This window comes from Papio anubis, chromosome 11 (assembly GCF_008728515.1).
Source record: "Papio anubis isolate 15944 chromosome 11, Panubis1.0, whole genome shotgun sequence".
NCBI lineage: Eukaryota > Metazoa > Chordata > Mammalia > Primates > Cercopithecidae > Papio > Papio anubis.
Window position 1 is genome coordinate 30315472 of NC_044986.1, and position 25989 is coordinate 30341460.

Below are 25989 nucleotides of genomic sequence, written 5' to 3' on the forward strand. Positions count from 1 at the left end.
GCATTTAGGAAACTGGCAGGTCTTTTTAGTTGTTATTTTTAATATGGCTTACTCACTCCTGGAGACTGATGGAAGGATGCTTACCTAAATATTTCATTTGGAAGAAACCTATTTAAAGGAGCAACATTTTCTTTTTTGTTGTTTTTGAGACAGAGTCTCACTCTTTCACCCAGTCTGGAATGCAGTGGCACAATCTCGGCTCCCTGCAACCTGTGCCTCCTGGGTTCAAGCGATTCTCCTGCCTCAGCCTCCTGAGTAGCTGGGAATTACAGGTGCCTGCCACCACGCTCAGCTAATTTTTGTGTTTTTAGTAGAGATGGGGTTTCACCATGTTGGCCAGGCTGGTCTGGAACTCCTGACCTCAAGTGATCCGCCCGCCTTGGGCTCCCAAAGTGGTAGGATTACAGGCGTGAGCCACCGTACCTGGCTGCAACATTTTTTTATGCTTGAATTTCAGTAGTAACTCTAAAAAGTTTTTTCATTATGGAAAATTTCAGACTTATACAGTAGTAGAGAGAACCCCCCAATTGCCTGAAATCCCTGTTATTTGACCTGTAAGAAACTCAGTGCTCCTTTCGCAGATACGGAGAGATTTAGTTTTATGTACACACTGGCTTTTTTTTTTTTTGGAGACAGAGTCTCGCTCTGTCACCCAGGCTGGAGTGCAGTGGCATGATCTCAGCTCACTGCAACCTCTGCCTCTCAGGTTCAAGCGATTCTCCCACCTCAGCCTCCTAGCTGGAACAACAGGCAGGCACCACCACACCCGGCTAATTTTTTGTATTTTTAGTAGAGACGGAGTTTCACCATGTTGGCCAGGCTGGTCTCAAAGTCTTCAACTCAAGTGATCTGCCCACCTCGGCTTCCCAAAGTGCTGGAACTACAGGCATGAGCCACCATGCCTGACCAATTCTTCAGTATCTAACTCCAGTTCATATTTAGATTTCCCTAATTGTCACAAACATCTTTTTATGGTTGGTTTACAATAATAACGTGCAAAATACAATTTTGATGGCATACATTGTTAGAGCTGATAAGAAAACAATCTAACAAGTGGAACAAATATGTTGATTGGAGAAGGCGTATAAAGCAACTACCCAAGCCAAACAGGAATTCCAAAAATAAATTATTTTAAAAGTTCATTTTGAAGGATTTCTGCAACAATTATGCACACCACCGAAGCTTTCAACATATATAGACCTCCCTTAGTTTTCTGTGTACTTTTATTCTCACGATTAATATCACAGCTATGCATACTCATTTTTTTAAAACCGTGGGAATGAAAGAATAAAGGGAAAAAATGTTTGGAATAGGTTTCCTGAGAATGAAGGAACTTTACTGAATAATTTGATAATTCAGCTTGTTGCTGTGCTCCTGCTATATAATATGACCTATTTCCACAGACTAACAATTGAGTTCTCTAATTACTTGGGGCAGTGCAGAACATGGAGTTTGAGGGGGAAAAAGAAAAATGGCAGAATTAGGAGGGGGGAAGAATTGGGAAAGAGCAGAAATTCATTCATTTTCATTCTGTTTTAATTGGCTGTTCTTTCTGGTAACTAATGAAAACCTCCTCTTTGTGCAGTGTACAAGTCCCCGGAGTATGAGTCCCTTGGTTTTGAGCTTACTGTGGAGAGATTAGTTTCTATTGGCTATCCCCAGGAGTTGCTCAGCTTTGCTTATGATTCTACATTCCCTACCAGGTAATTTTTAAAGATATTTTTGGATTAAGACTACTTTCCTTATCCCTCAAATTAGACATTCCAAATTCATCCTTAACAGCAACAACAAAAAACCCCCAAAAAACATTGAATAATTCTTTGTTGTTTTTTTGGTTGGTTGATGTTGATTCTAAAATTACCATGAACTTTTCATATACACCATATCTTGGTGTTCCTGAATTAAGCTCATTTTATTGCAACTGAGGAAGACCCACTTATGGGTGAAAAAGGAGATTACTAAAACTGACGGGTAGTAATGACAGGTGGTGCTATTCGGGGCTGCTGGCAAATAGGTATGTGTTTCTCTAATACACTTAACATGATAGAAACTTGGCAGTTTCCATTTCTGGATTTGATAGGGAATCTTTAAGATTAAGAAAATGATGTTTACTTGAGATGCTATCATATATATCCCACATACAGCATCTAATGGAGGAAGATATAAGCCTTCTCAGTTGTCCAAGAAAAAAGACTATGTTTTAGAATGGTACCAGTTGTGTAGTAAGAGCAATTTTGTTTATATCTTGTTTGATTAAGCACTTATTCCTTACAGAAAACAATTATGATTATCTCTCTGGACAGAGTCAATATTTTTTAGTTGCTTTAGAATTAGTTTTTAAGATTTTACTCATTTTAGCTATATTAGGACATACTTGAGTTGGTACAAAGCTTGAATTAGATGAGGTTGGTTCATGATGATTAAATAATACTAAATAAAATTATTGCCTGTATTACTTTGCATTATCAATAATGTCTTCATTTTCACATAGGGGACTTGTCTTTGACACACTATATGGAAATCTTTTGAAAGTCGATGCCTATGGAAACCTCTTGGTCTGTGCACATGGATTTAACTTTATAAGGGGGTGAGTACAAAGAACCTTTAGCTTCTTTCTAATGTTAAAGTCAAACAATGTGAAGATGACATCATCTCCCCAGATGTAATATATTTCCCTATTACTTTTCATCATTAAAGAGCAAATTCCCTTACATAAGGTTAGTTAACAGTCATTTATTAGGCAGTTGGAACCCAAACTGACATATAGTTAGCAATTACATTTTGTTTAAATTAAGTGCCTTCCAATTGTACAGCATACAACAAAACTAATCTTGAAACTTGCCCAGAAGAACTTTAGTAGTTTTGACTTACTTGAAATTCTAAGATTTTTATTTTCTTCTTTCTAATACAGTTCTCAGGTAGCTGTTCAAAAGAGGTATGTATATAAAAATACTTTGAAAATTTTTAAACTACAGCAATTTAAATAAGAGATTTTTAATAGCCAGTATGTTTTTTAGATTCTAATGAATCTAAATTTTGAATCCTGACATTTGATTGGGTCATTAAAAAAAATTTAAACATAAGGTTAAAATGAATATGTGGTAATAATATTTAAAACAAATAAGGATAAGCTTTATCTTTTTTTTTTTGTTTTTTTGAGATGGAGTTTCACTCTTGTTGCCCAGGCTGGAGTGCAATGGCAAGATCTCGGCTCACCACAACCTCTGCCTCCCAGGTTCAAGCAATTCTCCTGCCTCAGCCTCCCTAGTAGCTGGGATTATAGGCATGTGCTACCACGCCTGGCTAATTTTGTATTTTTAGTAGAGATGGGGTTTCTCCATGTTGGTCAGGCTGGTCTCGAACTCCCAACCTTAGGCGATCCACCTGCCTCGGCCTCCCAAAGTGCTGGGATTACAGGCGTGAGCCACCGCGCCTGGCAGGATAAGCTTTATTTTCAAAATAAAAATATTTCCACTGTTGTCACTAATTTGAACTTTTTACCCTAGTAAACAGCAGGTGAAATTTAGTATCTACTATTTTTTGGTGTGTAATGTGCCGATATTTTCTTTAAAAAAATCATAATGCCACAATTTGACAACTTCTGTAGCTATAGCTTTACAGTTATACATTTCCTCTACTGTTATGCTACCTTATTTACTATTGACATTGTATTAAGGTCAGAACAATAGCTCGTAAAACCAGAATAGGATGTGTGTCAGTCTCTCATGTAATGTTTCCATTTACTATTCATTCTTGATGGCAGAATAGGAAAAACACCAGGCTACATTGAAATGTTTAAAAAGACAATATCTTTTTTTGTGATAAGAGGCACAAACCAACTGAAATAGTACCAGAGCTTCCTATAGATTTGAGGTCACAGGATGCCCCTTAGAATTGAAGCATCTGATATAAGACTCTTTAGTTGGCATTACTGACATTACACAGGCTCAGAGATTTCCATGTATACATGAGAACAGTGTGAAGTAAACACCCATCTTGACACATCTGAGCAGGCCAGTGATTAAATGCACATTTCCTTCACTGTTTTTATGACGGAGTTTGTTCAGGATCCATGAAAATATCAGGAAACAGGATTTAGAATATGAAGTAATTACAGGTTGTACTAGTAACTTAAGCTATTTCATACACAGATACTGTCATCATAACTCAGAATCTCAAGATGAACCAGGGTTCTATTATATCTAAAAAGGAATTTTTGTATTATGAGGGAGGGGTAGGCAGAGAAGAAAAGAGAAGCAGTTGGATAAATTAGTACTACGATCACATTTACTAACTCAAGATCAACAGACTTCCTCTATTCCCCTAAATAAGCCAATAAGGTTTCCACATAGCTCTTTTGCTAATGCATTTAATAATTAGTTTAAAAAATAAGTCATTTATGAGTGAATGCAGAATCATTCAAATAGCACTTAGCACTGTGCAGTCTTTAGAGTTAAACAGAAAAACTGGCCAGGCACAGTGGCTTATGCCTGTAATCTCAGCACTTTGGGAGGACAAGGAAAGAAGACTGCTTGAGCCTAGGAGTTCCAGACCAGCCTGGACAATAAAGTAAAACCCTGTCTCTACAAATATCAAAAAGTAGCTGGGCATGGTGGTGCATGCCTGTGGTCCCAGCTATATGGGAGACTGAGGCAGGAGGATTGCTTGAGCCCAGGAGGTTGAGGCTGCAGTGAGCTGTGTTCATGCCACTGTACTCCAGCCTGTGCAACAGAGCAAGACCCTATCCCCCCCCAAAAAAAAAAAATTTATAAAATTAAAATTCCCATAAAAAAAGAGACTGAAGATAGAGGAAAAGAAAGAAATAGTTATTGAAGCTCTTACAATGGTAGACAGGGCTGGAAAAGAAGGGCTCCTTCGGGCTTTGCTCATAAGTTAGGACCTTATATTTTGATAAATCTTTATTCTGTGGGTCACAGAAAGTTAGTAGTAATCTGTGCTATAACTATTTTCTTCCCATTCCAAGTGTAGCATTTCTTCTTTTATGATACATTTCCTCCCCCAAATTGGTTTTTATTTTAAATATATACTAGTGTGATGTTTACAATGTAATTGCTAACTATATTTATAAATCAATTTGGGTTCTAACTGCCTAATAAATAACTGTTAACCATCTTTATGTAAAGGAATCTTTCTTTAATGATGGAGGGAATAGGGAAGTATATTGTATCTAAGGAGACAGTGTCAGCTTATTAAACCTGACTGAAGAAAATATATTTTTACTGTTACTTTCCACCTTACTTTTATTAAAGAAAATCTTGGAAAGCTAGAAAATGAGATACTCTACAAAGTTATTCATTATTGGGAGCTCTCATCTCAGAAGAGTGACTTAAGACAGGGAGCTAATGTGATTTTTGTATGTCTAACTGGAGTTTATGCCATTTGTAGTTAAGAAACCCAAGCAGGAATTTATCCAGGTCACTCTGCGTGTGAACTTTAAATTTGATTTCCTTTATTTAGATTGTTAATCTCCATGTATTCACTGTCAGAATTGTGCCTTTTTATATTTTAGTATTTTTCCCTTTGAGTTTCTCTGAAATGTTTTCTTCTAGAAGTGTTTCTGCATCTTTAACAAATTCTGCTTCACTGGCTTTTTTTCTTTTAAACCCTGAATTTTCTTTTTTTTTTTTTTTTTTTTTTTTTGAGACGGAGTCTCACTGTGTCTCCCAGGCTGGAGTGCAGTGGCGCGATCTCGGCTCACTGCAAGCTCCGCCCCCCGGGTTCACGCCATTCTCCCGCCTCAGCCTCCCAAGTAGCTGGGACTACAGGCGCCCGCTACCGCGCCCGGCTAGTTTTTTGTATTTTTTAGTAGAGACGGGGTTTCACCATGTTAGCCAGGATAGTCTCGATCTCCTGACCTTGTGATCCACCCGCCTCGGCCTCCCAAAGTGCTGGGATTACAGGCTTGAGCCACCGCGCCCGGCCGAATTTTCTTCATGGTTCTGTTCTGTCTCCTCTTCCTTCCCTGCACACTAAGTGGCTTCATCTCCTCTAATACTCTTCATGATTCCATCTAGTATCTGTACGTAGATGATCTCAGTTATCTCTCAAGTCTGAATCTCTGTTTTAAGTTCTTGACCTTTGTTTCTAGTTGCCTGATAAAAATCTGTTTACTTCAAGCTTAGTATCACCAAAATAGAACTACTCTTACATCCCTTGTTATTATTCAGTTTTCATATTTCTGTTCATCGTACCAACCACCTCTTAGAGACACCTTAGCATGGACATCATCATCTTTGACTCTTAATGTCCCCCCAACCAAATCTACTCAGTTTGCTGGGTCTTACTTTACCTTGGTAATCTCTCTTGAATATATGAGTGAGCTGAGATCATGCCACTGCACTCCAGCCTGACCGACAGGGTAAGACTCTGTCTCAAAAAAAAAAAAAAATTCTAGGACTCAACTGGGCGATTCTGCGTTGCACAGCTGATCTCTCCACGCTCTTTCACATGTCTGTGGTTAGCTGCTGGGTAACCTAGCATCTAATCTAGAATGGCTTCGTGCACATGTCTGGCATTCGCAGGCTATTGGCCAAGTGCTTCATTTCTACATGTAGCCTTCTATCCTCCAGTAGACTATCTCACTCTCGTGCACATAGTAGTCCGTGGTTCCAAGTGCTGCAAGAGAGATTAAGCTTCAATACACCAATGTTTTTCTAGGTCTCTGCTTGGATCTCATTTCTTGCTATACAAGCCTGTATTCAAGGATAGAGAAATAGACTGAGTTCTAATGGGAGGAGCCACAAAATTGCATCACAAAGAGACAGGAAGAATTTGTGGCCATTGTTGGAGTGCATCACATTGTCTTTCCCCCGGTTTATCCTAAAACAGCCACTAATTTAATTTTGTTTTACAACTCAGCCCTGATGGGATTATCCCTCTGCTTTAAAACTGTCAGTAGTACCCTCTTGCCCCTAAATGGTGTAGGAACAGTAGTTTAATCTGCCTCAACCCATCTTTCTAGCTTAATTTTTCTCTGCTCCCCTTTCTCTATCCAAACTGGACTAGTTTCACAACTGGTCCACCTGGCCTTTAAGGCCCAGGTCATATGCCAGCACGTGCATGAATCCTTCCTAGATTTTCCTCTCCTTAGTCCTCACATTTGCCTCTCTCTACCCCTTAAGTTGAAATGGTGTTCCCTTCTTTGGTTTTCTCATAAATTTTTGCACTTCTCTTGTGGTAGTTGTGATTTTTTACCATATAATTATATGTGTATGTGACCTATCTCGCCTATCACACTGACAACTCTCTTAAGAGCTGGAGCCTAAGCTGGACATCACACCTGTAATCCCAGCTACTTGGGAGGCTGAGGTGGGAAGATTGCTTGAGCAATCTTCAGGAGTTTAAGTCCAGCCTGGACTTAAAATAGCAAGACTCTGTCTTAAAAATAAAATAAAATAAAATAAAATAAAATTGAAAAAGAGCTGGAACCTGAACTCATTCATCTTCATAGCTACCCATGCTTAATATTCGGAATCCTGTCTTGCACATAGCCATCAAAATATTTGAGTTAATTTTTGAATAATGCTGTTTCCCAATTATTATAATGTTATTTTAAAAATCATTTAATTTTTAAATTTTTCTTTCAGACCAGAAACTAGAGAACAGTATCCAAATAAATTTATCCAGCGAGATGATACTGAAAGATTTTACATTCTGAACACACTATTCAACCTACCAGGTAGATTCATTCTATGCTTGTTTATACTGATGCTTTCCCTTCTGTGACCATTAGTCTCTGTTCAAGGGAGATAATGAAATAAGTTTGAATTATTTCATTATAGCTTATGAGTATCTGTTCTTCATTTTTCAGAGACCTACCTGTTGGCCTGCCTAGTAGATTTTTTTACTAATTGTCCCAGATATACCAGGTATGTACATACTATAATTTTTTTTTTTCCAATTGATTTTTTAAATTAATGCACAGGGTTTTAGAGAACTGGCCATTGTAGGTCTTTTCTGCTTTTCTAAAGTGAATTTAGTGCTAGTGAGAGATGCCACATTGCCAGCCTGAGAGATGGGACAGCACCAGCAGCTCCATGCAGGCTCTCACCTCCCACACGGCCCCTCTCCTTGCCAGTGTGCTGCAGCCACCACTTCTGATTGGCTTCTCCTGGGAATGAAGACGGCCAGCAGAGGTGCTAATTGTGACAACTGAGTGGGAGGTTTGTGTGATGATTATCTGTCCAAGCAGAATTACACTAAAACCCCCCAACTCATTTCACAGCAGCTACCCAGGAGCCATTCAGGGATGGTAATTTAATTTCATTTCCAGGCCCGGCAAGATTTGATTAAGGAATAAATACTGTGTATCTTACCAGAAGTAAAATTTTGCATAAGTCTTAAACAAGTTATCCTCTTCCTTTAGGGAGAATTATATAGCCAATACTGAAAGTTTAGCCAGAGTTGGCTAACTTCATATCCTCTTTGGGCTTTATCTACTTGAAGACACTAAATTTGGTGGAAAGCTGAGTCACTGAGCTAAATAAAAAATGGACAGTACCTTTGTACTTAGGGACAGTGTCAGAAAAGTCAGGGTGGAAAGAACCTAAATGACCAATTTTAAGTTTTAAATGTTTCCTCAACCTGTTTCTAAAAAGTGATAAATAAAAAAACCTGATATTTTTTTAACTTTGGCCTTTTAGCTTACATTCAATATATTCTTCCATCACTTTGTATTTGTTCACAATTATTGTATTCCGTTGAACACTATAGCCATTTCTGGTGGTCAAAGTGGACTTTCATTAGGGAGTAATTATTTTCCTCATTAGCCACAGCCTTTACCCATGTGATATGGAACCTTTGGGTCCCCTGGGAAATTTTTGACATATATTTTATTGCCCTGTTTTGGATCCCCTGTCATGTTCTTTTTATCTTTCTGTAGTTGTGAAACAGGATTTAAAGATGGGGACCTCTTCATGTCCTACCGGAGTATGTTCCAGGATGTAAGAGATGCTGTTGACTGGGTTCATTACAAGGTACCTAGAAGCTGCTTCTTCACCTGCTCGCTTTCTGGCATGTGTTTTATGGCCTGGCGTTAACTTTCCAAATGGAGCAGAATATTTCCTTTTTTTAAAAAAAGACAAAATGGCCGGGCGCGGTGGCTCAAGCCTGTAATCCCAGCACTTTGGGAGGCCGAGACGGGCGGATCACAAAGTCAGGAGATCGAGACCATCCTGGCTAACACAGTGAAACCCCGTCTCTACTAAAAAATGCAAAGAAACTAGCCGGCGAGTTGGCAGGCGCCTGTGGTCCCAGCTACTCGGGAGGCTGAGGTAGGAGAATGGCGTGAACCCGGGAGGCGGAGCTTGCAGTGAGCTGAGATCCAGCCACTGCACTCCAGCCTGGGCAACAGAGCGAGACTCCATCTCAAAAAAAAAAAAAAAAAAAGACAAAATGGATTTGCCCCCTAGTGATAGCTCTCTAGAATACATATGTTCTTGTCTTTGGTCTTGGAGGTAATGTTGATCTTTCCTCAGCGATGGTGTTTGGCTTCTGGATTTTATTTTAGTTTGCATTTCTCAAACATAGAAGAAGTTTTAGTGTATTACATTATATTTAACATATCCTTTGTGGATGACAGTGGTCTATTTTTTTTTTTTGTCCAGATACCTCCCACCTGACTACAAACATTAATATTAAATTTACATTTATTATAAACTATTGAATAAAATATGAAATGCCTTTTAATTTCAAACTTGAAACTGTTTTATATTTTGAAGACAAATTTTAGAGGCAGGGTTGCAGCAAATCATACCTGCTACTTTTTTCTGGCCTTCTCTAGTTTGTCACTTTTCTATTTTGATAAATCCTTAAGAAATGCATTTGGGGCTGGACATGATGGCTCATGCCTGTAATCTCAGCACTTTGTGATGCCGAGGCAGGTGGACTGCTTGAGCTCAGGAGTTCAAGACTAGCCTGGGCAACATGACAAAACCCTGTCTCTACAAAAAAATACAGAAAAGTAGCCAGGTATGTTGGTGTGGACCTGTGGTCCCAGCTACTTGGGAGGCTGAAGTGGGAGGATCACCTAAGCCTGGGGAGGTCGAGGCTGCAGTGAGCCGAGATTACACCACTGCACTCTAGCATGGGCAATAGGGTGACCTAGTCTCAAAAAAAGAAAGAATTTGGGTTGATTAGTAAACACCATTTTTCTTATAAACTACATGTTAAAAACTGATTTTGTTCTTTTCTTAATTCCTTTTTTTTTCCTTCCCCTAGGGCTCCCTTAAGGAAAAGACAGTTGAAAATCTTGAGAAGTATGTAGTCAAAGATGTAAGTAATATAGGGGAAAATAGATCTGCATAATAGCTCATTTTACCTATTAGGGAAATGAATAACAAGCTGATTTATAATGAAATGGACAAAGGAAGAGATTTCTTTGTCTTGGTATAGTATGTGCCAGATATAATCACCAAGAATATTCAGCTAGAGCATAGGTCTTAGTATAGTTTTTCCATTTCTTGATAGGCAAGAAGACTCAGTATTTCATTTGTCCATTTAGCTTCAATTATAATAGCAGTTAGAGGTTTACTGTATACACATCACCATGCTAAGTGATTACATGCATTATGCCATTTAATCTTCTGTATGACCCTGAGTTAGGTATTATTGTTACCTCTGTTTTATAGATAACTGAGAAATAGAGGGATTAAATAACTTGCCAAAGGTCACACATTAGTAAGTAGTAAAGCTGAGTCATACCCAGATTATAACTACTACACTAGATCATCTCAAAAATGTGCATATATGTTACCGTTATTTAAAATGCCTTTAACCTGTCAACAGAGAGTAATAAGGAAAGCTTTAAAATACCTTAAAAGGCAATATTGGGAAACCTGATAAAATTTTTTAAAAATTTGTGGTTAATAGTATTGTACCAATGTTAATTTCATACTTTTGATAATTTTACTGTGGTTATGTAAGATGTTAATATTAAGGGAAACTGGAGGAAGAATATATGGGAACTCTACTTTTCACAGCTTTTCTATAAGTCTAGAACTGTTTTAGAATAAAAATTAAACACACATAGTGCCCCAAGATGACATACTTCTTTCTTTTCCTACAGAGTAAAAGTAGCAGAATACAGTATTTTCTCAAAGTACTGTGGTAAAGATTTCTTGTTTTCAGTTTTTGTGCCTCCTATTTTCACCCACCTCCCTTATTTCAAGAAAGAACACTGAATGGGGAGGGTCCGGGAGAATTTGAGTGAAGGAATGAATCTATTTGCTATGAGAGAAGGAAAAGGTATTTTTCTTTCCAGGCACGTGAGGGGTTAGAATTTCCTCATTTAAGCGCACATGGGTGTGGGTATTTCTAGGTAGCATCTGCACATGTCATTTCATTCTGCAAGGTGTTTTATAAAACCATAGTATACACACTGAAAGCCATATCTGATACTCTCTATGTAGAGCATGTTAAGTCAGCTTCTCCTGATCTCTAACATACCTCACATGCTTCAAGAAATCTCAAGTTAATTTAAACTCTTTCCTGAGGCAGACATCATGAGGAAGGTAGAGATATGTTGTTAACAGCCATATAACCCTGATAAATATGTGTATAATTTTACATGTAAATCTGTTATATACACTGTGTATACTACATATGTTAACACTTTATTCATTTGTAGTGATAATGTGGGATTTTAAGTGCAAAATTCCGAAATCAGCTAACCCTTAAAAGGTTCCCCCATTCCTATTGTGGACAGAAATCCAGTATATGACAACTCCAAAGTAAAAAGATAAAAATGTGTTTGTGTTTCACTCATTATCCAATTACATTTCAGGGAAAACTGCCTTTGCTTCTGAGCCGGATGAAGGAAGTAGGGAAAGTATTTCTTGCTACCAACAGTGACTATAAATATACAGATGTAAGTGCTTAATGTTTATATTTGTTTATTTATTCAGTGGAATTATTTTGGCCTAAAGAACTGTGAAGACAATGAGGAGGATAGAAGTTGATTAAGTGAAAGTAGTTTCTTGCCTTCTCATTTTCAAAGAGTAAAAAGGCAAAAATATACAGGATAATAACAGTGGTTCTTAAATTTTTCTAGAAATTTATTTTAACCATTTTCACGGATGATTGGCTACTTGAAATTTTTAATCTTGGGGTTATTTAAAACATTTGTAAAGATTAAAATGGCTTTTGTGTCTCCTTGGAGCATCATTTCTATAAACTTGAGCAGTCGCATCCCTTATTGATGTGTGTATATGACTTCCCTGCTGTTGGAAGACCTGCAGCAATAGATGGTGCACAGATGTTTGGGCTCTTAGCCATCAAAATTTACTACATCTTTTTTTTTTTTTTTTTTTTTTGTGAGACAGAGTCTCACTCTGTCACGCAGGCTGGGGCGCAGTGGTGTGATCTCGGCTTACTGCAACCTCTGCCTTCTGGGTTCAAGTGATTCTCCTGCCTCAGCCTCCCAAGTAGCTGGGATTACAATAGGTGCCTGCCACTGCGCCTGGCTAATTTTTTTTTGTATTTTTAGTAGAGATGGGGTTTTACCATCTTGGACAGGCTGGTCTTGAACTTCTGACCTCGTTATCCACCCACCTCGGCCTCCCAAAGTGGCGGGATTACAGGCGTGAGCCACTGCGCCCAGCCCAAAATTTACTACCTCTTAAAAACAATTTTTTCCCATGATTAAAGCATGTGGAAAAACTGATCTAATTCCTTAACTTCATCTTACTTTGCTGAGACACAAGTTTATAGTACTAGCAAGAAGTTCCACTTCCCCCAATTTGCTGTACATATAAACTTGATTTAGACACCTGGTGATTTGTAGTAAATAGTCTTATATAAACCATTGGTTTGTTGACTTAGTTGGTCTAGGGATGGTAGTAGCAAAGCCAAAGTGATAGGTTATTTCTGTGTGAGTCATTAGTTTTCTCTGTACCCCTACCTCATATGCTCCTTACCTCCAAATGTGTGTTCAAAAACATCTTCCAGAGGAAGTATGTATCCTCCCTGAGAATGTCAGAAGCCTTTTTTTCTTTTTGGTATATGGTAAAGCATTAATTTCTGGCTTCCACTGCCATGATTTCATAAAATTTAGAGGAAACAAGAATGTGGTGAGTCCTATGTTGAAGAAGACATGTTTTGTGAAGAGCTTGTAATTTCTTTAGGTTATATGCCTTTTGCAAAAGTAGTATATGGACCTTATGGTAAAATTTTTTTTTTTTTCCAGAAAATTATGACTTACCTGTTTGACTTCCCACATGGCCCCAAGGTATGTGACTCAGTAGACCATTGCTTTAGTAATAATGAATGCATTTAATCATTCTGGAATATTAAGGGGGAAAGAATTGGTCAGAACCCACCCAGAAAAGTCCTACTTTTTAAGCCTATTGTCTAATCTTCATTAACATTAGAATCCAGGAGCTAGTAGAATTTAAAATCAAATTGCTAATTTAGAGTCCACAACTTGAATACTTAGTAGACAGAAATAAAAGGGATATTCATGTGATATTTAGTAGGATGGGATCAGAATAATTTTATGCCCAAGAAGTTCTATGCAGAATTAAGTTTGTGTGGCAGTGAAAGGAATTTTCAGGTTGTGGAAGATATTTGATTAAAACAGAAAATGTATGTATATTCTTGACAACTTCTAGATTTTGTATTAGTTGTTGCTAAGTTTTTGCCAAGACAGCACTTAACCTTGATATTTAGCAAAGAAGTCTCATTTCTGCAGAAGGGCTGCACTTAGGTTTAAGGAATACTCCTTGCAACTTAGTCACATACTTACAGAATTTTAGTCCTAGACTTTAGTGAATAAACATCAGCAAATTCGTTTTGAGAACACCTGAAATCACAGGGTGCAGTGTCCTTCAGGTTGGTCTTAAAAGGTTAATGCCAGGGTTCCATTTCAGGATAGTCATAATTTTAATGGGCATAACTCATTATTAGTATTGTGATTAGCTTACACTATGAGCCAAAACCCAGTGTATACCTAGAGCCATCATTCTGAGAATGTAACCAGTAAAATCTCCTAATAGTTCCATGTTAGTTTGTATACTTGAGCTCTGATGCTGATCTACCTCTCTCTTAATCTGTCCCTTGGGTATTGATTTGCATCTCTTCCTAGCTCTTTTGAGCTCCTTTTAGCAAATTTCAGCTGAGCACACTTTCATATATTAAAGTGCTGTAAAATAAGTTATTGTAGTTTAGTAGTAGATGAAACAATTTAATGTGTAGAATACAGTTATTTATTCTTTATACCTTGTCTGCTTACCAAAGGATATGGCTTATAATACATAGACACAATACTTTTTTTTTTGAGGTGGAGTCTCGCTCTGTTGCCAGGCTGGAGTGCAGTGGCACAATCTCGGCTCACTGCATCCTCCCTCTCCTGGGTTCAAGCGATTCTCGTGCCTCAGCCTCCCAAGTATCTGGGACTACAGGCGCCTGCTACCACGCCTGGCTAATTTTTGTAGTTTTAGTAGAGACAGGTTTTTACCATGTTGGCCAGGATGGTCTTGATCTCCTGACATTGTGATCCCGCCCGCTTTGGCCTCCCAAAGTGTTGGGATTACAGGCATGAGCCACCACGCCTGGCTGACACACCTTTTTGAAAAATAAAATAGTGGGATCTTCTGGCTATACTTAGTATTTTTATATTCCTTGCATCTGAGTGAGTTAAATAGTAATGCCTTAAAGTAAGGAGTGATGTTTCAACTTCTGCTGTTTGTCCTTCACCAGCCTGGGAGCTCCCATCGACCATGGCAGTCCTACTTTGACCTGATCTTGGTGGATGCACGGAAACCACTCTTTTTTGGAGAAGGCACAGTACTGCGTCAAGTGGATACTGTAAGTCATGAGGATGATCTGTCTGCTAGCACACTGTCCTTAATGTTTCTCCTTTCCCCACTCTTACTCTCCGTAAGGAAACAGGAATTTTTTTTTTATTAGCCATATCTCTCTTTTGAAATTAAGAGTTTTGGTCTTAACTGAAGCAGCCAAACAAACCCACTAATTGAAAAGAGTAAGTGCCATTCATTTGGCTGTCTGGCCAAATAGCACTGGTAGTGGGGGGTGGGGTGGGAGGCTTGTGGGGTGAGGGGAGGATTGTGATACGATGATAAAGTATTACAAAATCCATATTCTTCACTTAGAAAACTGGCAAGCTGAAAATTGGTACCTACACAGGCCCCCTACAGCATGGTATCGTCTACTCAGGAGGTAAGTCACAGACTTCCCTTTATTTAATGTCTTTGCTCAGACCTCACTGTGAAAGCTTTGGTGATCTCTCAGCAAAGTGCCATATGTACTCTTTAGTGGTCTAAGATGTCATCTACTGAAGGTAAATAGTCACCTCTTAATGCAATAGGAGTCTGGGTTTGAGCAGTTGTTAGTATATCCTAATGAATCTGATTTTCACTAAAACGATCAGTTTTCTTTTTTAAAAAATCCTATTGGAGGCTTTTCGCAGTGCCTGGAATCACTTGGGGGTACTTCTCAATATGTTCTCAAGGGTTTCTCAAGGAGTTTCATGGTTATAGGTACATAATATGTTGGAGTTATAAACAGTTGAATAAAGCCAGCTTAATGGCAGATTTGTGATGAAATTGGCAGTGGCTCTTTTCAAGGTTAAGCTGAGGATGTAGTTTTGTTGCTCTTGGATTTGGTGATCAAGAGCTCTGGTCAGCACAGTGGAGTGAAGGCCTTGTCTTAGAAGGCAGTAAGAAGAGAATGGTGAGTCTTTTATCTTTTTTTTTCCTAGACTGTTCCTCATACAACTATAAGAATAAAATGAATCATAGTATTTAATGGTTGAATACTATTGGAAGACTGATTTTAATGTAGAGACAGTTTTCTCATTGTTCACTCTTGTTTCAGGTTCTTCTGATACGATCTGTGATCTGCTGGGAGCCAAGGGAAAAGACATTTTGTATATTGGAGATCACATTTTTGGGGACATTTTAAAATCAAAGAAACGGCAAGGGTGGCGAACTTTTTTGGTGATTCCCGAACTTGCACAGGAGCTGCATGTCTGGACCGACAAGAGTTGTAAGCCATTTCATAAATCTTTGATGCAATTTATATCTAAATGACCAGCTTTAAATCAAGTCCTCGTTGATAAACCATTACTTTGTATTCAGGAAGTCAGAGGTGGTCAAAAGGTAGGCCTTGATATTTGGATACTTTCTTCCCATAGAATATTCAGATATTTCACAGAACTCCAGAATTTGAATAAATATGAGAGTTTATCTTGTTTAACCTTCTTGACTGTCTTCGAGGTTAAGTATAGAATGTTGGTGTCTTGAGTTGTGTTACAGTAACACTAAGTTGTGAACTGGAGCTCAAATTTCCTCTGTGGTCCCATATTTCCCCAACCATGCCTAGCAGTCTCAGTCTCTCTGCCAACAGCCCATATCTGTGATTCTGGGGCAGTGATGACTCTGAATGTTAATCACCTCTGGTATTTTTAATTGACTTTTCTGAGATCTAGAGAATGAAGCCATATTGTATTCTTGAACTAAGCTACACTGTGTATATGCAGTATATACACTATGCTGAATTAAGTTACGGATATAGTTCTGTAAAAGTGTTTGATACACAAGTTCTCCAGCCAGCCTTGATGCTTACTACCTGCAGCGTGGTGAAGGTGACTCCGGAAACTCAGCCTGCCTGGGGTAGGAGCCCTGGCTGTATAACTTGAAATCTGCATGCCCTTAGGCAAGTTAATGAGACACCCTGTGCGTTAGTTTCCTCAAATGTAAAAATGGGGATAATACCTACCTCCTAAAGTTGATGAAAAATGGAGGCAATATGTGTATAAAGATAGACAGACATGACAGCCTTTCTCAACCAAGGCTTCTCATCTGAAACACAGAAAATTATTACCATTATCGTTATTTTACCTTTCCAACAGCTGAATACAGAAAATTATTTGTGTAACACTTTTCTCAATTCTCCTAAAGATGGTAAATAGAAGAAAATGTGTTATATATACAGTAGATGAAGGAGGGCTTGTCTCGAGGAACCCAGGCTGACAAAGGCTGCAACACAGGAAGCACGCTATAGATCTGGCTGTTGCTGTTATTATTGTCTGTACTATGAGTGGGATTTTCTGGCTAGCCTTTCATTCACATTTACAACTTTCTGCCTATGAAGTTTTGGAAATCTAGTTGATTTGGCCCTGGACCTGTGACTCAGGACAAGTCACCTAATTCTCAGTCTTTCATCTGAAAATGGGACTGTTAACATTTGCTTAGCTGACTACACCTGAGATGGTGTAAATTCTGGTACTTTTACAAGCTCAGAATGAGCATGCAGCTGGAAGGGAAAGTTGTCGTCATAGTTTTTAAGCAGGAAGAAAGGCGGTTAAAGAGAAGGTGATGGTGCTCATCTGTTGTCAGACTTCAAGCGGGTATCAGTGGGTTATCCTGAAGAGGGGAAGAGGAGGTCACTATACACTCCACCTAGAGCATGTTAGTCCCAGGTTATACTTTTCAGTCACATCTGCAACCTTTTAGTTTTAGCAGCAGTTAAGAACTGGGTGCTTATTTATTTAAAATATCTTCCTTTTCCTTCCAAACCTTAACTAGCACTTTTCGAAGAACTTCAGAGCTTGGATATTTTCTTGGCTGAACTCTACAAGTAAGTTTTCTAAAAATTTCTTTCCTAAAAACTTCTTCAGGAATCACTTAGGTATAAAAAATGTTCTTTCCAGGCCGGTAATCCAAGCTATTTGGGAGGCTGAGGCAGGAGAATCGCTTGAACTGGGGAGGTGGAGGTTGCAGTGAGCCGAGATTGCACCATTGCACTCCAGCCTGGGCGACAAAAGTGAAACTCCATCTCAAAAAAAATGTTCTTTCCAGGCCAGGCGCGGTGGCTCACGCCTGTAATCCCAGCATTTTGGGAGGCCAAGGCAGGCAGGTCAGTTGAGGCCAGAAGTTTGAGACCAGTCTGGCCAACATGGCAAAACCCCGTCTCTACCAGATATACAAAAATTAGCTGAGTGTGGTGGCACATGCCTGTAATTCCAGCTAACTATTAGGGAGACTGAGGCAGGAGAATCGCTTGAAGCTGGGAGGCAGAGGTTGCAGTGAGCCAAAATCACACCCCTGCACTCCAGCCTGAGTGACAAAGTGAGATTGTCTTAAAGAAAAAAAAAAGCTCTTCCCAGAGATTTTCACCAAGTTTTTCTTTTATCTTTAGGCACCTTGACAGCAGTAGCAATGAGCGTCCAGACATTAGTTCCATCCAGAGACGTATTAAGGTATCCAAATGGGATTTGGGAGAAAACTTGGGAAATAAGTTTAAATGATTTTTTCACGTTTCTGATTTTTACAGAGACTGGCATTCAACTACTGCTCAGTAAATATTTGTTGAATGAGCCAAGAATCAATCTTGTTCTTTGTTTTAGAAAGTAACTCATGACATGGACATGTGCTATGGGATGATGGGAAGCCTGTTTCGCAGTGGCTCCCGGCAGACCCTTTTTGCCAGTCAAGTGATGCGTTACGCTGACCTCTATGCAGCATCTTTCATCAACCTGCTGTATTACCCATTCAGCTACCTCTTCAGGGCTGCCCATGTCTTGGTGAGTTAAGGCTATAATTGACAACCAAGATGTACTCTTAAGTCCAGGGTCAGCAGCCAGCTTTGTGAGATGGCACAGGAGATAGTTTGAACATTTCTTTCTGATGTACAGAGCCCAGGGGCAGGTTATATGGTTGCATAAGAAGGGGTCTTTGAGAAAGTAGAACCAATATTGGAAGTTACGGAGTATAACTTTACTCTCTCAAGTCTACTCTATTAAAAGCTATATGTGGGCCAGGCATGGCGGCTCATGCCTGTAACCCCAGCGCTTTGGAGGCTGACGTGGGAGGACTGATAGAGCCCAGGAAGTCGAGGCTGCAGTGGGCTTTGATTGCTCCACTGTACTCCAACCTTGGTGACAGCGAGAGACCCTGTCTCAAGAAAAAGAAAACGTGGTTTTTACGTTCCTATATTCTGATCTGTTTCAGGACTATTTTGTTTTTGCTGTAAAGTAGAAGATAAACTCTCCTCTCCATCTTTTCCAGTTTCTGGCTGCAGTAGACAATATGGGCACCATTTTGCGGGGCAGGGAGAGAGGAAGACAGGCAACTATAAGTAGTTCTATGAAGATAAGTCTATATTGACTTGTCCTGTGGTCCATTATAGATGTAACTGCATGGCCACGTAACAGAGGAGAGGGGTTAGGATTTGGGAAGTAGCTACTTTGTTCTGCCTGCTCTCTGAGCCTCTAGCTTTTTTCTTTCTAGATGCCTCATGAATCAACGGTGGAGCACACACACGTAGATATCAATGAGATGGAGTCTCCTCTTGCCACCCGGAACCGCACATCAGTGGATTTCAAAGACACTGACTACAAGCGGCACCAGCTGACACGGTCAATTAGTGAGATTAAACCTCCCAACCTCTTCCCACTGGCCCCCCAGGAAATTACACACTGCCATGATGAAGATGATGATGAAGAGGAGGAGGAGGAGGAAGAATAAGGAGGAAAACCAAAACCCTGAGCACCCATTAAACAAGTCCTGGCAGGACTCGCAGGAACAAACGATGTCCCTGTTAGGGTTCTACTGGGTGGGGAGGGAGGGGGCTCCATGAAGGTACATCTGAAAAGTTTCTGAAGATTTTATTCTTATCATAGATACTTGTTTTGGTTTTGTGTATCTGTACTCTTTGCAGATGGTCCAAAATTGTAATGGAGTCTGTATTAGAAGAAAATAAGGGTAAAATCAGGCTGAACTGCATGTATATGGCTCCATTGTGGCTTGTGACACTTTTTAAAAAATCATCCATATGTCAGTGTATCTGGATACACGAGGAAAAGGAGAAGAGTCTCAGAGTGGAACAGAGTGGGAAGAGGTGATCTGTAATGTTACAAATTGTGCTATTACTCCAAGATCCAACTTTTTCAGTGCATTACATGGTATTGTGTAACAGTGGAGAAATGTATTATTTCCATGATCAAATGTAGTCTCTGTTAAGGTTTCAAGTTTCCTTTTATAAGCCTTTAAGTCATCCTCAGTGACTCTGGCAAGGCTGCTTCTCTGTCACTGGCTTTGCACAGAAGTATTCTCTACTTGCTTTATTCCCTCTATTTTGAGGGAAAAGACAGTATCCTTATTACCTTTTTTGTTTTTTGTTTAATAGCACAAATGCTTATTATTTGTTATCCAAAAACAACCTTTTTCTTATCTGTGCTAAATCTATAGAAATAATTTAGCTGCAAGCGGACAAAGGAACAAGCCCCCAGAAAAGAGAACTCCCTTTTTATACTACAGAACATTCATTAGTTTGGGCTATATAGCTGTGGCTCATGCTACCCAAATCCAGATTTCTTTATCCTCTAGAGTTGATTGCTGTATATTAAAGTTGAACATCAGAGGATGGGAAGAGGGCTCTCTAAGCCAGAACCTTACTAAAGTAGAGGGCACAATCAGCGAGAATAAATTCACTTCAGAATCCCAAGTTGAGGCCGCGCGCGGTGGCTTACGCCTGTAATCCCAGCACTTCGGGAGGCCGAGGCGGGTGGATCACCTGAGGTTGGGAGTTTGAGACCAGCCTGACCAACATGGAGAAACCCCATCTCTACTAAAAATACAAAATTAGCCTGGCATGGTGGCACATGCCTGTAATCCCAGCTACTCAGGTGGCTGAGGCAGGAGAATCACTCGAACCCAGGAGGTGGAGGTTGCGGTGAGCCAAGATCACACCATTGTACTCCAGCCTGGGCAACAAGAGCGAAACTCCATCTCAAAAAAATAAATAAAAATCCCAATCCCAAGTCGAAATCACTTCTTGTTTTAAACAAGAATGAATTATTACTGTGTATGTTAGGGTATTAAAACTGTTTCACCAGTACAGTGAAAGTTGTTTCAACATTTTAAACAGTGGTTATAGACTCTTACTTTAACCATCATATATTTGCTTCCATTCTTGTCATTGGTCAATAGGGGAGGGTGGATTAGCTGCTCCAGAATTCAATAAAGTGTAATATTTCTAATGGTGACTTTGACCTATTCTGTAGCACAACTGTAATAGCTATTGGTCTTCAAGTGGGTTTAGATTTGGTGTAGTGACGTCAGTTTGATATTCTCTTCTTTTAAAGGAAATATATTTAAGAATTGTTATATTCTAACATGATTATATTCATGGTGCTTGAATGATTTAATGATCATTCATTAATGAATATAAATGATTATATTCATTCAAGGCCTCACAATTTTTTCACAGATTTTTGGAACAGGACTGTAAAGTAAGGCTTTTTAAAAAATCATTTTATAAGCAGGGAACACAGCCTGGTAACTTAGTCAAGGATATACTGTCTCACTACTTTGGATATATATGGCTTCAGATTAAGTCATCCAAGAAACATACATTCTAAATGGTATCCATTGGGAATATATGCCCCTTTAAAAGAATCAGGTCAGAAATGCAATAACAATTAGACTGTTGCCCATGTTAGGAGAATGTGTGGTCATCCTAGTTACTAATTATTCTCATTCAAGATGGAGATGTTGCCCAGTTTAACATAGTCTTAAGTTTTCTTAAACCCAAATAATTTATGAGTAGCTCATTACACCTACAGAGCTACCTTATTATAGTAGTACATTTACATATTGTCCCTTTTAGAGCAAGGACCACATGATTGCTTTCCTTTAATTTACCACTTTTTGTATTGCATCCATATAAGAGTTTCTTACTAGCCAGATGATTCCATGGCAAATGATTCTCTGGGTCCAAAGATCAGAAAGTGAAAAGCACACAGCTGGAATGAGCAAGAACTCCACTGCTAGTCACAGCTCTCCGTAGGACCACCAAAACGTATGATTAAAGAGCTCTAGGATTCCATAAGACCCAGAGCAAAATGGTGCCTCTCTGTATATTATTCTTAAGAGTGTGCTGGGAAGTCAATGGTCCATGGGTAGGCAGGGCAGCTGTAATTGGGCTTTTTAAAACAAATTATGAGTTTCTCTCTGTTGCCAGTAGTTAAGGAAGCTGAACTTAAAAGGTATAGTTTTTTCCTTTAAAAAAAAAAAAACCTGAGGCGTTTTACACCATGAGAAGACCATTCTGCCATCTCTTTTTTTTTTTTTTTGAGATGGAGTCTTGCTCTGTCGCCCAGGCTGGAGTGCAGTGGCCGGATCTCAGCTCACTGCAAGCTCCGCCTCCCGGGTTCAAGCCATTCTCCTGCCTCAGCCTCCCGAGTAGCTGGGACTACAGGCACCCGCCACCGCGCCCGGCTAATTTTTTTGTATTTTTTAGTAGAGACGGGGTTTCACTGTGTTACCCAGGATGGTCTCGATCTCCTGACCTCGTGATCCACCCGCCTCGGCCTCCCAAAGTGCTGGGATTACAGGCTTGAGCCACCGCGCCCGCCCTCTGCCATCTCTTTTGAGAATTTTTTCCCAGGCATTTTGAAAACACTATTTACAGGCATTGTAGAACACCAGGCAACCCCTTCTTGAGTGCTAGACTGAACTTCCAACCTTACGGCATGTACTAACAGGGACCCTAGCGTCCCCAGCAGTTGGTCAGTGGTACAGCAGACCCAGGCCCTGCTGGGTTTCCTTGGGGAGAGGAATTGCCCAGTACATTCATTCATCTCTGCAAAGATAGGCAGTGAAAACTCTGATGGTGTACTTCAGAAAAGTTGGTCACAGCCAAGAAAGTTTAGTGTTCTACTTAGACCTAAGATTCTTCTCTTGCTATAAGCATACCTCTGCTGAGACCTAAAATAAGGCAAACCCTTCAAGCTATCCTTTCTAAGACACTTTTAGAAGTGGTTTTTAATAGAACTACAAATCCTTAAGTCACGTTAACATTGTTAAGAAACCACTTTAAAAAGCCACATGCAGTTGCATGTCAGACCTAAAAGTATTTTGTCCATGTTTAGGTATTTCTAAATCAGATGTATTTACTTAAGAAATACTTTGTCAACAACTTTAAAGCCCAGCGATTTTTCCAAGGCTGCCTGGTCATTTTAAAATAAATACTCTGCTTATTCACCACAAATAGCCTGAGACAAACAACTGCATATTTAAGTCTGTATTAGGGTAGGAACCTTATCCACATTCCATGTTATGGAAACTATTTAATCTCTCTTTGATGGTGGGAAAAATGGTAACTATGATCTAGCTATTGCCATACAGTTAACGCTCCAATTCCTCACTGGGCTTAGTAGTTTAGGGCTCAGATACTTATGTTTCTCATGACGATCTTTAGTGGTGATCAGGAAATTCAGTTTTTCTTAAAGTTTTTCCTCAAATGGAACAATTTCAAATGATACACAACTTTTGGGAGGCCCTGAGAATGAAATCTCTACCATGGAGCTACCAGAGCAACCCTGAAGATAAAAGAAAAACATGCACTACCGCCAACGAGCAGGGACGACCACAGGCACAGGCAACCAGAAAGCAGAAACAGGTGACTTCCAGAAACCCACACTGCCCGTCATGCACCTCCCCTAACAGGAATGCAGCACACCACACAGTTCTCGCACTGCTAGGTATCTGGAAGCAGCAGAAAGCGATCCTTTAAACAGGCAGCGTGTTCATTTATAGAATGAGTAAAAAGCTCTTCTGTTCTTTACCCTGGATGTCTCAACCATTTTTCCCTGTCCTCAGACACAATGTCTTCATCCCAAGGCCACAACAGTCTGATTGGTTCCAACAAAGATGTGTGATCTCAAAAATAAAATATATACAGAAGTTTCTCTGTAGAGCTTTAACACAAAAAAAGTACTCCCCATTGAACACACATTTCCTCTCAAACTTGCTGACTGTTTACTGTAAGGCTGAGGAATCTGTTTTCCAATTTAAAACACAGTGACGAGTTTTGAATCTGGTCCCCTTGTTTCTTCACACAAAATAACTAGGTACAAATACATCCCCAGATGTTCTGGTCTCCCACAGAGCTCTTCCCAAAGCCATGTCTGGCCAGGGGAGTAGACAAGGCCTGAGATAAACCCTCCCACACAAATTGGAGACCAAGCAGCTGAGCACACATTTTCCCACGAAAGGCAGCAACAGTCCTTCCACATCTCACAAGTTCTTGAGATACTTGGAAAGAGGATTTGCCAAGCAAACCTTCCCCACACTGAAAAATGTTTCTTCAGTGTCCAGTCTTTGAGAGGGTGTTCTCACCAGAGGTCATCTTTGACCTGAGGGTGTGGGTATTTTGAACAACCCCCTGACCTCAAGTCAATGACTTCGGAGAATTGCAGTAGGAAAGCTGGCCCAATCTAAAAATTCCTGTCACGTGTGGGCCTCCTGTTTGAACACTGCACAGTCACTAATACCCTGACAGGAAAAGCACTTCAGAGAAGTCGGGCAACTAATTCTCCCTTAGAAACAGGCACCCTCAGTCCTCAGTCATCCACTAGGGGAGATGGCATGCCAGCAGAGTCAGAGAAAAGGCCCTAGAATCATCCCTTTGTTCTGGGACTGCTTGAAAATAGCACAGATATGAGGCCCTTGGAGGGAAAATGACAAAACCACCATACAAAGAAAGCAAAAGAGTTTATTAGCCATCTAACAGAATTCAACTTTTTGGCTCTAATAAAGAATCATCTCTTTATTAAATTACCTTCAAAAAGTATAAAATAAGTTCCTAGAAATCAACTCCAGGCTATAAAAAGGTCAGTTTTTACCACTTTCTCTACAAGACTCTGATCAATATTTGTTTCCTCGTGAATTGCTGAGTTGAAAAACGGTTCTAGGGAGCACAATTTTTGTGCAGTAGAAACCCTGGGGTACATCACAATGAAGTTTAGAAATGAGCGGATATGTGCACACTGTGAGGATGCAAGGGGGGAATTTTAGGCAAATCTCATCTTGACAGCAGGAAAAATTGCCTCCATTTTCCTTGGAGCATTTCCTGATTTGAGCTAAGGGCTCATCTAGACCAAGTGAGTAAAACAGGAAAAACCAACCAAGGCAGCAGGCTGGGAGTGAATGTGCCACCGTGACTTCTTTCCCTAGCTCTGCTGCCCCTTTCTGCCCTGCTTCTAAGGAAAGCAAGCAGGGTCCGAAGCTGGCATTTCACTGGGCTATATTCAGGTAGTTGGGTGACGCCTGGGGAGATGGGAGTGGTAAGTTAGGTCAGGCAGCATCTCAGAGCCAACTCTGTCAGCAGTTCTTCCCTGAAATGTCTCCATCCACAGGACAAGTGTAAGTAAAAGACTGCAAATGCCACAGTTAAATCAATTCAGTGGGGACTATAAATGGACCAGTCAAGAGGCTAAATTATCAGAGCACGATCCTCTTTGGAATGTAAAATAGAGACTAAGAGTGGAGAGAAAAAAAGGGATTCCAAAAAGATGTGGTTTAGGAATGGATCACAGAGGGTCCCTGAAGCTCCACCATATGTTCTTCAGGGACTGGTCACATGTGAGTGAGGACGGTAAGAAGAAACAGAAGACAAAGTGGTGATGGAAAAGAATGTGTATCATACACACCGATTACTGGGGAATGCAGGATGTCCACTGAATCCTGAAGACCCAGCTGCACACGCCTCGCCACACTCAGGTTGGATGTTTCCACTCGAGAGTGACTATCCATGCCTGCTCTGACCTTCCTCCCAGGCTCAGCATAGCAGAGGAGGCCCTATAAAGCCATCCTTGTCTTTAAGAGCCAAATGAGAGGCCTGAATGAGGCCTTTGGTCTTACCTAGGAAACACCGGCTTAGCCCAGCTGCACTGTGTGTTGTTATTAGTGACTGAGCAGCCAATGTCTGGGGCAATTTGACTGGATACTCCGAATGTTCTTATGTAGAGAGTAACTGATGGAGGACAGATTATAATCCTTGCAAAGGAGGACACCTTCCCCCTAGGATTAGCTGTACCAGGCTATGACTTGGAGGCACAGAACTAGTACCCACTTCTCAAGACTTTACACTGTTCAAAGAAGATGCTCTTCTACGTTGTCATGCTGAGATCCAGTCCCAGCTTTCCCACCAGCAAAGCCAGGCAAG

The 25989-nt window shown here is 40.0% G+C and overlaps 1 protein-coding gene across 18 annotated transcripts in view; it reads left to right on the top strand.

Moving 5' to 3' along the window:
* The window catches only part of NT5C2 (5'-nucleotidase, cytosolic II), a 108474-nt gene extending 87449 nt beyond the window's left edge, over positions 1-21025 (top strand). For 3 of the 18 annotated variants that reach the window (XM_021943632.2, XM_021943631.2, XM_031652103.1), the window contains 16 exons: positions 1586-1703; positions 2492-2587; positions 7608-7699; positions 7832-7889; positions 7992-8183; positions 8903-8996; positions 10240-10293; positions 11804-11887; positions 13205-13246; positions 14716-14823; positions 15129-15195; positions 15853-16023; positions 17565-17616; positions 18178-18238; positions 18386-18562; positions 19269-21025. In XM_021943632.2, the coding sequence (XP_021799324.1) occupies positions 8937-8996; positions 10240-10293; positions 11804-11887; positions 13205-13246; positions 14716-14823; positions 15129-15195; positions 15853-16023; positions 17565-17616; positions 18178-18238; positions 18386-18562; positions 19269-19505 (1113 nt within the window). In that variant the 5' untranslated portion in view covers positions 1586-1703; positions 2492-2587; positions 7608-7699; ... (1 more) ...; positions 7992-8183; positions 8903-8936 and the 3' untranslated portion in view covers positions 19506-21025. Of the gene's footprint in view, positions 1-1585; positions 1704-2491; positions 2588-2911; positions 2936-7607; positions 7700-7831; positions 7890-7970; positions 8184-8902; positions 8997-10239; positions 10294-11086; positions 11128-11803; positions 11888-13204; positions 13247-14715; positions 14824-15128; positions 15196-15852; positions 16024-17564; positions 17617-18177; positions 18239-18385; positions 18563-19268 lie in introns of all 18 variants that reach the window. The other 15 variants (XM_021943630.2, XM_031652102.1, XM_021943636.2 and 12 more) reach the window with 10 other exon arrangements.
* The last annotated feature ends 4964 nt before the right edge of the window (positions 21026-25989 follow it).